Here is a 13,653-nt window from a genome sequence, read left to right on the forward strand (position 1 = left end):
TTTTACATATAAGACACGGACATATTTATTTTGGATTAAGTGATTTGAGGTTTCTGCAAGCTTAACTTGTATTCCGATGACGCCCCCTATTGACAGACGAAACACGTTGAAGTTATTGTTAAATTATTTATATGAATTACCTACATAGTGAAATATTAATACAAACAATATAAGTGTGCCTTTATTTTGGTTTAATTAAAAGCAGTTTTGCAACCACATTACCTTTTAATTTCGTCAGGCATTTTCTAAGACAGCTACACAGGTTTACCTCAAGCTGTGTGAGGACCCCAGGATGTCCATGCTCGCTGAGCGTATGTACCTTTCTGCCACAATTTTAAAGAATATATACGTTTCTTTTGAAGTACAAGAAGAGTTCTTTATTTGTTTGGGGTTATGACTAACACTCTCACCGACAGTTGATATATTTCTTTTCAAAACATTAATCTTAAGTCTTTTTTAAACGATCGGCAACTTAGCGTTAGCAGTCTGTTAGCACACGTGTACCGACTCCAATCACTTCTCAACTTTGCCCCTTTAACTGTGGTAAACTGTTTTCTGCTTTGAATCCAGCTTTTACGTAGGTTTTCGTGTATTAAAGACAAGGTCTGAGGGATTTGTGGGTTATGTCCGCGTAGATGTAACGTCCCATTTAAAGCCTCTTGACGTTGTCAGTGACATAATATTCAGATCTAGTAATTGAGATGTGTGCATTATAGATGGGTTTCATTTGATAGCAGGTAAATAATGAAAGTGCTGTTCTTTATCCAGCCAGGAGGAAAGTGAAGTGGTCTGTTGACCCAAGGAACAGCACTTGGAGTAACGATGACTCCAAATTTGGTCAAAAGATGCTGGAGCGAATGGGCTGGTCCAAAGGAAAGGTGAGTGCTCAGAACCCTGAAATGTTCGAGGGAATACAGGCCTTTTCTATAAGTGTGTGTCCGTTAAACAAACGTGTGTGTGCGTGTGCAGGGCCTGGGCAGAAGTGAGCAAGGCTCCACCGACCACATCAAGGTAAAGCTGAAAAATGACAGCTATGGTCTGGGAGCCAATGTCAGCTATGAGGTGAGGTCACTGAACACTTCTGTATCTAGAGGTCAAATATTTTAGTTAATCTAATTGAATATCTAATTGAATATCTAATTGATATTATCTTATGGCTCCAAGAAATGTAAAAGAAAATTGTAAAATGGGTTTATTGCCTTTTAATGTTATTGGTTGCTGTTTTCGCAGGACAACTGGATCACCCACCAAGATGATTTTAATGAACTTCTTGCTCAGTTGAACAACCATCATGGGCAAAATAAAAGCAGCGGTTTGTATATTTATTATAACTGTAACAGATTGGTACTGTTCTATACTGTCAGTATCATTGAAATCATTCTGATTTTCTTCTGACGCAAGGTACTTTTATGTGATTCTCAGAGTATTTGTTGATTTTTAAAGTAATATTAATCGAGGTCTGTACCGGTCACCTCATTTATACCGTTGTCAGCAGGGAGACCTGAATGAATTGTTCAGTTCCATGGCCGTTAGAGGGCGCTGCGGTGCAACATTTCTTAGAGATCAGCTGACCTGTCATTATATCTGTAGTTAAGACCTTAAGTCACAATTAACTATTTTTACTATTTTTTTTTAATGTTATTTGCGTATATTTTTGCAACAGAGCCCCTACCAGAGGAGGAAAAAGGCTTCAGCTTGGAAGAGAAATCAAAAATGTCCAGAAAGAGGGTCCATTACACAAAATTCACGAAAGGTGGGTTTTTAGTGTTTGCAACAGACTAGAGGGACAGCAACACACAGATAATGCATTTTTTAAAAATATATCTTCATCAGAATTTATGAAAGTATATCAAATATCTGATCAGATGCCACCTGAGCTTTGCACAGTTCACAGATGCAGATCACGGATGCTGATCACAGCTTGGCCTGAGCTTTGTCAGTTGGCCTGGTCAGCTCTGGAGAGGTTATAAATAACTCCCCCTCCTACTTTCATTACTCCTTTACACGTCAGGAAGTCGAACTTGCAGGTCAAGGCCGGTACGCTGATAGTCAAGAGTGGGAAGTTAGCGATCAGGACTGGCCAGCGTGTGTTACTGCTAAATTATTGTTAATGAAACGGCATCATACAATATGTATTGAAAGCGTCAATGAATATAGTGCCTTTTAAAATGCATAAAGGAGTTTATGCCATCTCTACATATGCTAAAGCAGTTAATAGAGGTGTTTTTGTTCTGTTAATTATGCGTGATCACATCAGCATACATAGGAAAACAGAATGTGTCACTTTTGTCTCACCTGGAAGAGCCTTTTATATTTTACGTCATTCAATAGCAACTTCCTGTTTCCTGTTTGGGGCATCTGGCATGTGCATTTACTGCCCCCACTCCCCAGAAACAACACCTCCCAGGCCCGGTGTGACCCATTAGATGACCCTGTCAGATACCCCTGGTTTTCCCCCCTGCACTTCTTCTCTCTGTTGTTGGGATCTTAATTTGGAAAAAAGAAAAAGGGTGAAAAGGAAATGTCGAAAACAACAAGTGACTGATGAACGAGCTGCTCGTGAGTAAGGAGTTGGTGGTGACCCAAATCTCCAGGATGTTGGTTAACGGCACCTTGTCTGACTCACGCGGTTATTAATCTATTTGCTCAGGTTCATTAACACCTCCAGGTGTGCCTGAGAATATAAAATAAGCTGTTAACAGTTATTTTCTTTATGTGACTCCAGCTACACTATGACAGTGTTTTTATTTGTTCAATTGAAACGGGAAGGGGGGGTTAAAGCGTACAGGTGCACATGTTGACAGATGGGACTTCAACCTTTAGCCAGTTGCACTTTTCCACAGAATTTTCAAATTTAACTGTCTTTGGCAACACGAAACCAAGTAAAGCAAAGAGGCCGTGACTGTTGCTGGTTGAGCAGCCAGAGCTTTATCTGTTTGATGGATTTTAACCTCTAGCAGACTGATGCAGAGACTTAAAAGGGATAGATATGAACACATCTAAATGCTGACTGCCGATTGTCTTGGTTAATCCCTGGTCTGTCAGTTGACGTTTTTTTTGTGTCCAGCTTTGTGTCTAAATTGGCATTGGCAACCTAACTGTTACCTTGCAAACCGTATCAACTGCCACACCTGTTTGCCTACTCCCACCCACTGCTGCTGTTCCAGCGCAACTCCCTGCGAATCCGTTGCCAAGATAAGGCTTGGTAATAGTTTTAGCGTCGCTAAGCTTGTTACAAGGAAGGTTGGACAAGTGAGGTGTCGCCCCACAGGTTCAGGGAGTTCACTGGTCATCTGCAAACACGCAAAAGATCAATATTTAAATTAAATAATTCAAATGAAAGATGGATCTTGGAAGATGTATAAAGTAGTCTTTGGTTCAGAGAAGTTGTTTCTCTCAGTGGTTTATTGTGAAATGATTAATTGCTCTTCTTATTAAATGTTTAGACACATTCTTGTTGCCACTGCAGTATCTGACCCCCCCCCCCCCCCCCCGAAAGTGCTGGGGATTGATGGTCTTTGTTTGTGGGTAAAGGCATCAAAATCTTCCCTGTGTACATCCACAGGCCTGCAGCATAAACCGGTAACACACTTTTAATTGCCGCCTCCATCTATCACCTGTCACCACAGCAACTGTGGTTGATGCAGAACTTAACTGTAGCTATCCATCTACTGCTGTGTGTTCCTAGCTTAAGGGCACTATGTGGCTCATAAACACACACCTACTTCCTGCTTAACACTGGTGATATTTCACTTCATACAACTAGACTCTTAAGTCTCAGCTTTCATTTAGCAGTTTGCTGATTGGTCAAATATACCGGTTTTACTGTGATTTGTTGGTCTGGTTCAAGGAATTATCAGTGCTGACAGTGTTTAGCTGTTTAGTTGGAAACCAGCAATAATTTCCTATGTGTGTTAGCTCCCATGATTCACCCTGCTTGATGGCACCTTTTGAACATGTATGGGAGATGTATGCTTATGCCACCCACCTTTTTGTTTAATGTATTTATTTTTTTAAACAACGCCGCTGTTTGCACTTTCCCCTGAGGGCCTGAGAATTTTCACAGTAACTTCCTCATCCAAACAGGCCAAAGGTCACAATGGGCATAATTTTTATTTTTTAGCCGAGTTCAGGAGGTGACAAACACTATCGCCCCCCGCCACACTGCGATTTATTTAGCTTTGAGAATTCTCTCTGGCCCCTACTACTTACACTAACATGTGCACTTTCAAAGCCAAGAGTAAAGGAGATAGAGGTTTAAAAGCAATAAATAACCAAATGTTATCAGAGCCCCGCTCAAGGAAGAGGATGCAGCTGTACGAACAGGACCCGGGCTTGAGACAGACGGCTGTGTGCTTCAGGAGTCTTTGAGGCCCAACTTGAAAATGGGAAATTAGAGGTGTGGCATGGTAGACCTTACTGCAAGTTTATTTTTCTTTGCTGTTTTATCTCTGGAGCAAGAAGCAAACCATGCAAACATCTCTCTACATTCGAGAGAACACCTTGTACCGTTCAAACCCCAAATAAACCTTATTATTTATTTGTATTTTTATGAAACCAATATTTACCTGGCAGCATCAGTTTGGCTTGGATATCAGTGTTTGGTTGAACTGAATATATAGATTTTTTACACTGGTTTGATTTTGATGCTCCAGAAAAAAGATTTGAAGTGTCGCTCAAAAATTCAGGCCAGTTAGCCGCAGGAAGGAATCAACCCCCTCTGGTCTGCGTTCTCGTTGTCTCGCTTCTGCTGTTTGTGCAGCCCGGTCCATGTACAGTCATGGTTTCTCAGGCATTGACTCAGACTTTATAAGGAAACGTCATTCATTGCTGGAAAAAAGGCTTCATAAGACATAATCTAGCTTTAACAAAGCTTAGCTCGTGTGTGACGCGATAAATCACGACACAGCTGTCGTTTTTTTCTACAATTAGAAAATGATTGTGAAATTCTTCCCTTTCTTCCCTCATTTAGGAAAAGATCTGTCCTCCCGCACTGAAACAGACCTTAACTGTATCTTTGGGCGAAGAACCAAACCTGTGAAAGAGGAAGAACAGGTGAGAAACTATTTGCTTTGATATATTCTGTTTATTTGTGCCGGGTGAACTGGCGCTTATTTCAGGTTTGGGTAATTCATGCTGGTTTTCCTACTGTTTTGACATGGTTTTTTCAGTTGGTACTTGGATTACCTGACACTCGGCTAACTGGTGGACGTTGTGACTGTTGCACTAATTTGCATAAGGCAAATGTGAAAACTTGACAGGCTTAAACGTACCGTCAAGTTAATTATGTGGCAAATGCTATAAAGCTCCACTACGGCAGGTGGATCGGTGAGTTCTGTCTCTAATTATGACCACCATGCTAATATCTCATCAGTCTCTGCAGTGTCATGTGACCTTTGGGGATCCTGAGCAGCCTCTGGCCCCAGATTATCCATGTCACAGTGAGCAGCTTTAACACAGCCAGCGGGCCAACTGATGACAGCACCATCACCTAAATCCAGTTAAAGGATTTGCTTTCGTGCCCTGTACTCTCTTTGGACTTCTTCTCCTCTTCATTTCTGTCTTGGAGCGCTTGGGTCCGCTAGTTAAAACGCCAGCAGGCGTTATTAAAGGCAAACCAAAATTGCGGTGAGTTGAGCAGAAACATGAAATGGTGATGGTTGCAGAAAAGTGAACCCGTAGCTTGTGGCGTTAGCTGGATGCTTCAGATGTCACTTTGCTGTATGTCACTTGTCTATGACTTTAAGGGTCAGGCAGGCTCCATAAGCTCTTGGACTTATTAAAAACAGACCCTGAGTCATTAAATCAACCAGCATAGCATATTTTTTAAATTGACAGGGGATGTTGTACTACTTATTAAAAAAAAAAAAAAAAAAATCAAAACCTTATTCACATCGTTTCTTAAATGATGTCATAAAACTACTTTTGCTGGCCCCACAGTAACAGAAGGACAATAACAAATATTGCTTTTGGAATCTGAGACACAGAAAACCCTCTTGTTGGCTTCCTCATTTTATCTTGAGCGTGTAGCTTGAAGAAATTGGCGCCCTGCAATCCATAAATTGCAGGAGAAAAAAAACCTTTATTCTCTTGCACATATGGAGCCGTAACGTCACAATGGCTGCTGCTCCCCAGCTGATTAACGCTGGAAATGCAAGGAAAAACACCATCATTTTCCTCCTAATCGTCGAGTTATAGGTTGTATTTTCAGCCAGGCGGGACCCCATTGACCATCCTGAACACTGAATACAATTACAATGACTTCCCACGAGGCCAAGCAGCGTCTGAGGCCCCTGTAGCAGTGGAGACCCTACTGGTCTCCTTGCCAGCGACCCCAATGCAACCTGACCTTTGTTTACAGCACAAAATACCACAGAATTCTGCATCCTGACGATGGTCCGGCTCCCCTCGCTCTCACTCCCGCTCGTGAATCTTCCAGCACTTCTCCCACCACCCAGCGCTCTCTCCAGCCTCCCTCTTCCACCAGCACCGCACTGCTGGGGTTTTCCTTCCTCCCACAGCGATGTGCTTCCTGCTGGGCTCTTATCGCTGCTTGCAACACTGTCCGATACTCCCGCGTCCGCACATGCGTGCGCACACACGCACACACACTCGGCTGTCCCACATGCTTCTGGTCTTCAAAGGCAGAGCTGCATGTGATGAAAAGCCCGTATGAGCTCATGAGAAAAATGATTAACGTGTCTGAACCGCATGTGTGGCCTGAGGTTAGTGGGACATGTTTAATTAACTTTGTCTCTAGTGTTATAAAGATTAAATATGTAGTTTGGTATGTTCAACACTACATGAAATGGTATATCTGCAACTCTAATAAACCCTACACCTAATATAATGGGAATAAGAATACAATCTAATGTCCAGGCCATGCTGAGGCTTTTAACTGCGAGTTCAACACACTCACCTGTTAAATACAAACCATTATATTCAATGGAACAAATGTTTGAGCGCCATTTTAGCCGCAGCCACACGCTCTTAAACCGCCCCTGATCAGTGAGGGTTATCGGGTTGTGTAGGAGCACCTGCCCATCTCCACACCCCCCGTGTTATCCATCACCCGTCCCACGCCTGTGTGCTCCCCTCGTCTCCTGCCTCCTCTCCTGCCTTCTCTTGTTCCCCCTCAACACAATTACTCACAGCATGACAAACGACAGGCTCCCTCTGCAGAGATATCAAAAAAGCACCGGCCACTTCTAAATGAAGGCCCTTTGGCAGCCCTGTGCTCCCGCGCTTATCGGCGGGCGAGCAGTGCCCCTGGCCGTCTCGTGTGTCCCCCCTCCCTCCACCAGCGTGCCCTTCTCAAGGGGTTTAGTTAGGGGAGCCACATGGAGGGGCGGCCCAGCTTGATTTATCTCCCTTGCCCCTCCGCCCGGCCACTCAGGCAGGCCGAAAGAGCCGACGAGGCTCCAGCGGGCCCCGACTGGAAACCCCGGCATTAGCTGAAATAAACCATCCTGCCGCCCAGTGAAAAATGTCCTCTGATTGGCTAATTAATCAGTCAAAGGGGAGCGACACGGCTTGCGACTTGAGGGACCCAAGCGGGCGACTGCAGCGGGCCCGCTGATAAATAGACTCCCCGCCGATTCATACATCAACAAAAGTTAGTCATTTTTTAAAGCTGCGAGCTCGGATGAAAGGTGGGAACAAGCCACACTTTTATTCTCCCTTCGCGGTGTGGCTTTTATTTAAAATGACAAAGTTGCATTTAAAAAAAACAAAAAAAAACCCAATGATTTATTCCAAACATGATTGATTATATACTTAATATTTAGCTTAATGTTTTTGGAGCAAGTTAAAAGGTCGGGCAAAAAGGGCAATAATTTTATTATTAGGACATCGAAATCCTCATTCATTTAAACTGCACTCCCTAATCCATCAGGAAGAAAAATGGCCGAGCGTAGTGCGGTACAAGGCTTGTTTTGACGTCTGCACCCTCCAGTCAGATGCTTGGTATGGTGCACCGTGCTCTCCGGTCAGCCTGACCCCCGCGGCCTCTCCCACTCCCACACTTGCTCAGGCACAAAGAACCGAGCATCAAACCTCCTCGGGTGGCACCTGTTGCCACCGATTCCTGCCCACGCGCGCTGCACATGAAGGATCACATGTCAGCAAGGGCTCCCCCGGTAGTTGAAGAATATGGGACACGGGCGGGGCAGGTTGGGGGGCTTGTGTGGGGCAGAAATGTCAGCGGAGTGAGGACGGGGGGGAGGAGGTGTTTGCAGTGGAACCGTGAGGCGAGTTTGAAATAAGTTATTTATTTAAGTTTTTACTTCTTTTTCTGTTATTTTATTGCTCTTTATTTTTCTATTAAAGTTTTTGTTTAATGTTTGGGGTGGGGGGGTGGAGGGGGGCACTTCTGATCGCCCTGGTTGTCTTTAACCAAGCAACAATGGTGTGGCCCGCCGAGCCCTTTGTGGTGGCGAGGAGTTGTTATCCATTCTCAGATAACAGCTAATTGCCCGAAGCAAAGCCTTCCTCTGAGTGTCTGTTGACAGAAGCCCCCTCCCATCAAGACACGGACGTACCACCTCCTCCACCGGACAAGTGGGCCGCTCTCCCCTGGCAATGCCAGTTGTCTAACTGGTGCAGGACACAAAAGGAGGCGCCTATCGCTTAGTTACAGGCCTGAACTAGAACAGGAGAGCGGGATAATTAGCTAACCACCCAAAGATTTCCAGTCCGCCGTGCTGTTTACCACCCCAGCCTGTTGTTTAATCACCCGCTCTTTAATCTAATAAATCACAGCGGGAGAAATAATTAGCGTATCTTTCGTCTGAAGGGCCGTCCCTGTACCAGGGGGGCTTTGTCGGCAAGCTTTTGCGATGTTAAACAAGCACCGGGCGGTCACGCTGCATGCTTAATGTCTTCATTTGTTATGAGAGAGGTTTGTGGGCAGAGCCCAATTTTTCACGAGTTTTTCAGTTTTTGTGTGTAAACTACACTCAAAGTAACAGAAGCGCCCTCTGAAGAGACGTGTGTGGTATTTAAGTTCTTCTTAGAGCACGTGAATGTCTGATGACAGAGATGGATATCAAATCAATTCAGCACTCTTGTGTTGTTTTAAATTGTTGGTGGTCAACAAAGGGTTTCCCTGTTTACCGGGGAAGAAGTCATCAACCTGTTTGTGTCCACCCACATCAGGCTCATGAAGGATGGCTCGCCGGACCTGCGCGCTCATCAGGGAGAGACACCCGGCTTATCGGGGCCTGATCCATAGACCTCGAGTATCGCCAAATTTATTATTGTGGCAGGACAATGAGGGCACGCTCGTGCAATTACGGGCCCAACCGATATTGGTGGGAAATTATCGCGAAAGGAGCGAGAAATGCAAACAAGCAATTTTTTAGAAGAAGATAATTGGGCAGCTGCAGCTTTGTCAAATGCTAGTTAGCATCTGAGCCAGAATTTAGATTATATGCTTTGGATGATTGGGAAAATGTGACCCTCGGTACAAATAACCTCATGGTCGATGCTCTATAATGTTTGCAAGGACAGTTTTATTTATTGACTGGAATTTGACCCACTTTGATGAAATAAGTGGCAGCTAAGTTTTTAAAGAGTTGAGAACGAGAGTAAATGAGCTTGTCTGCGTGTCGGAGGAGGAAGTTTCACCTTTCCCATCGTCCCTCTGCTGGCTCCATCGACGCTGCTCCTGAATGTGTTGGCCTCAACATTTTGGCACTTTGGCACCCGTCTTCCCCTCAGCCTTCCGTGGGCCGCATTAACAGCTTGAGATAGAACTGAAGTGCCTTGAAGGAGGTGGCCTGTTGAATATCTTCCCACCCTCTCCTTTTCTCTGGGACCCTCTATAGGCCCTCCCTGTGTTCTCTGCCCAGCCCGAGCCCCCGCCAGGGGAGAGAGCGGAGCAGGAAGGGCCCGATATCCAGCCAGGCCGCTCCTCTGCCGAAGGAGCCTTATCTCGGTGCTGCACACGGCGCACTGAGCGCATCCTTTTCCTGGGGTTCTGGAAGAGGAGGAGGGGGAGGAGTAGACATGTTGTATATAGGTGTGTTCCCCAACCTTCCCCTCCTCTGCTGTGTTCTGCTAAGCATGGGATGGCTCCTTTTCATGTTTTAGTCATTCTTCATAAATTAGTGTGACTCTACAAATTGACTCTGGCTACACTTTCAGCTTCAAAAGAACAAAAACCTTTTTAAACCTCATTATTTTCTACAGAATTCACTTTTGATCATCCAAAATGAGCAGAACTTTGAATCAAAAATAAAGTGGCTGAAGCTCCCATGTTTGGAGGAAACGACACACCTAGAGTCAGAAACCAGATCTCAAACATTACTGCAGAGTTGTCTCCTAGTAACAAGTTGCCCTCAACAAAAGTCTCCAGGGTTGCCACTAATGCTGACTGGACGAACAGGCTTATATCTGCACCGTTGTGTGTTCAGCACAGCGCTTTCCCTCCTGTAATGGAGATCCCGAGGCAGCGCGGTTGAAGCGACCCGCCGAGCTGCAGCAGAGATTCTTCTCTCTCAGCCGCTCTCCTCCTCTTTCTCCCCTCACTCTCTTCCTCTCCTGAGAGTAATTTCACAGGCACTTCTAAAGTGGCCCACAGCCATCCTCCCAAATCCCAGTAACATGTTGTTTGGTGTTGTCAGCTCTAAGCTCCATCTCCTCTCCAGAGCAGAGAGGATGCCATTGTACCGGAGCGGCCAGTATGGATTTTTGCCGGAAAGTTTTGTTTAATGACACCTCTCCTGAAAGCTTTTATTCCTCTTGTTAGAAGTTCAGGAGACTTTCTGGATGAGCTCTGATGTGGCGGAGAACTGCCTCTCCGTTGAATGGCCGTCATTTGGCTGTGTTTTCAGGAGTTTCTTCTATCTAAAATAATCCAGCATCTGTCAGAGTATCTCCGATACCTTATTAAACAGCAGCATGTCCTTTAGTATTGGACTGAAATTGATATTAGATCTCTGAATGCTACATAATTTATAGCTTAGGTTAGCAAATCTTCTAACCTGCAGAGAAACCTTTTTTTTTTTTTTTTTTTTTTTTTAACAATTTTAATCAATATATTAGGTTTCTGCACAATAGTAGTTTTCCTTAAGGAAGTATTGATTACAAAGAGCTCCTTACTGGTTTAGCATTAATAGCTTCCACTGAAACCCCCAGTGGCTAATTGAAGGGGTTAATGCAGGCAGAGGTTAGCACAGTCACCTCATGGTGAAGGTTTTTGGTTCTATTCCATATTGTTGTCATCGTGAGGAGTTTGCGTGCTCTCTTCAGGAATGTGTGATTCCCAAAAAGTGCACGCTCGCTTAAATGTAAGCTCTAAATTGTCCCCGAGTGTGTTTGAGAAAGGTGTCTGAGCCCCAGATGGAAGTGTCCCACATAGCTTAAAGCCCAACGCTGACCCGGCGCCACGGACTCATCTCCGATCTTTAAGCTCTGAAAAACACCTCTGAGGTGATACTGAGTTGTATTGTTCAGCGTGATTCTCAGGAGGAGCAGCAGTATTCTTCTGGACCAATCATTATGCATTGAGTGGGCCATTAGGAAAATGAAGACAAATGGGTCACGGGATGAGGTGACAAATTGTTCACGCCGTAGAGGTAAAACGTAGATCGCTTTGCGTCCCACACCTGTGACACCGGCCTATTTGATGACGCCGTCGGTGCTGGGGAGCTAATATGTTTCTGTAAATAGAACAGGTGGAAGCCTGACTTAATTTTTAGACATGTGGTCACATTTACAAACTTCCTTACACAAATGTATCCAAAAGAAGCATCATGAAATTGATCTACATTGTGCTGAGTAATACAAAGGGCTTTACATCATCATGTGAAGTGCATTCACTGCAATAAATGCATGTTTTTTTTAAGAAGCTGCTGCGGTTTTGCCTCTAAAATGTAAAAACCTGAGAAAAAGATGAAGCTAAGGAGCCGAGTGAGCCAGGACACAGCTGGATTTGAGGCAGTGTGTGGTTTTATACGTCGTGTTGTAAGATGACAAATGGAAAATATCTATTTTAAGATGATCCTTTAACACCTATTGTTACATCAACATCCTATTTCGGCCTTTTTTCGCTCACCAAAATCTGTGTCTGCGCGGTGATTGACGATCACTTAAGCTTCAGCGTCCACCATTGTGCTGTTTTCTATTTCTGTTTTGATTCTCCAAATCCTGCAATAAATCCTTTGTGTGTGTGTTTTTTTGTGTGTAGGTGAGCAGCAGCAGCAGTGATTCTCAGGACGAGACGTCCGTCACCAACACGGTGACGAGCAGCCTCAGCATGCAGGAGTACTTTGCACAGAGAATGGCTCGGCTAAAAAAGGGACGCGGGCCGGAGAAATCCAGCATGGCGCCCAAGGAAGCCAGTCCCATCTGCAGCCACAATGAGGAGTCAAAGAAGAAGAAGAAGAAGAGTAAGAAGGCTGTTGAGGAGCCGCAGGAGTTGGAGAGCAGCAGCACCCCCACGGTGACGGAAGAAGACACAAACCAGGAGCCGGATCATCCGAGGAAAAAGAAGAAAAAGAGGAAAATGGCCGAAAACGACGAGAGCAGCATCCTCGCCGCTGATTTGAGACACAACTGTGAGGAGTTGCCACCAACGAAGAAGAAGAAGAAGTCTAAGAAACACAATACGGACAGTCAGCAAATAAACAGACAAGCTGAGCAGCAAACTGTTAAATCTGAGGTCACAGAGGAGGTGGAGGATGTGATGAGAGAGGAGGAGGAGGAGATGAAGACGAAGAAGAAGAAATCCAAAAAGAAGAGGAAAAATCCAGAATGACCAGTCCTTTAATCCTCAACCTTTTTTCTGCTATTATGGATGAAATTAAAGCCGTCTTAGAGGATGAGATGCCTCCAGAACCCTCTTCAGTCAGATCAGATCATCTCACATCTGCAGTGACAGGCTGACGTCCTCACAGACTTTATTGAACAACAAAGTTGGATCATTTGCAAACCCCTTTTACAAAATCTTTAACATCTCCAAAGGTTTTTTCTTGTGTCCTCATAATTCTGATGTTCTCCAGCGAAAATGTTTTTAAATGAACAGAGACTTTTTGTCAAAGACTTAACGTGTGACTAGTCTGATCGGATGTACTGGTAAACTTTGACTCCTCTGTCAACTGTACCAACCACTTTGAAGCTGCGACATCTTTGTTTTAAAATAAATCGGTCATAACGCATGTTTCTCTGTTCCAGGGTGATGTTTTTGTGAACACAAATAAGTCAGAAACAGGTTTAGCCTCATCTGTAAAGTTTGAGGTGTCACTTTCCACATGCAAGTGGGATTTTTCAGGTTGTGACACTTTGGTCTGGACCTGACAGGTGAGCTGAGGAGACGCGTGTCTTGTGTGCTGCCGTGAGTCACAGGACGAGGAAAAAATCCCAGCGGCGTCCTCTACGATATGTACGTGCCTGGGAACACCTCGGAGTGACATCGGTCCTCACACGGTCTGCAAATGTTGTCTGAGCCAGTCGAAACAAGTCATCTGTCTTATTGAGTCCATTAAAGTGATGGACACGAACCCCCTCTTGTCTGCTGCAGCCACATGTCAGAGGGTGAACAGCAGGCCGATGCGGCTCCCACCCACACAACAGAAAAGGCAGGGTATCGGTCACCTCGGACCCCCCCACAGCTTCAAAAGTTTACATGTGGTGACATCTGTGCCTCACGGT

General features: G+C 44.7%; 1 protein-coding gene across 1 annotated transcript; it reads left to right on the top strand.

Moving 5' to 3' along the window:
- The first annotated feature begins 233 nt into the window (after positions 1-233).
- pinx1 (PIN2 (TERF1) interacting telomerase inhibitor 1) lies at positions 234-13,161 on the top strand. Its single transcript, XM_011612030.2, has 7 exons — positions 234-311; positions 769-878; positions 970-1,062; positions 1,231-1,312; positions 1,664-1,753; positions 4,973-5,055; positions 12,191-13,161. Exons 1-7 carry the CDS (start codon positions 293-295, stop codon positions 12,758-12,760), a joined length of 1,047 nt encoding a protein of 348 aa, XP_011610332.1. The 5' UTR covers positions 234-292; the 3' UTR covers positions 12,761-13,161.
- The last annotated feature ends 492 nt before the right edge of the window (positions 13,162-13,653 follow it).

The sequence above is a fragment of the Takifugu rubripes genome, chromosome 16, assembly GCF_901000725.2.
Source record: "Takifugu rubripes chromosome 16, fTakRub1.2, whole genome shotgun sequence".
Lineage (NCBI taxonomy): Eukaryota > Metazoa > Chordata > Actinopteri > Tetraodontiformes > Tetraodontidae > Takifugu > Takifugu rubripes.

What these genes read in the sequence shown, in the direction of transcription:
- pinx1 (XM_011612030.2), top strand. An exon ending in TGGGCTGGTCCAAAGGAAAG is followed by an intron (nt 879 to 969) that starts GTGAGTGCTCAG and finishes GTGCGTGTGCAG; the next exon opens with GGCCTGGGCAGAAGTGAGCA. An exon ending in GAGCCAATGTCAGCTATGAG is followed by an intron (nt 1,063 to 1,230) that starts GTGAGGTCACTG and finishes CTGTTTTCGCAG; the next exon opens with GACAACTGGATCACCCACCA.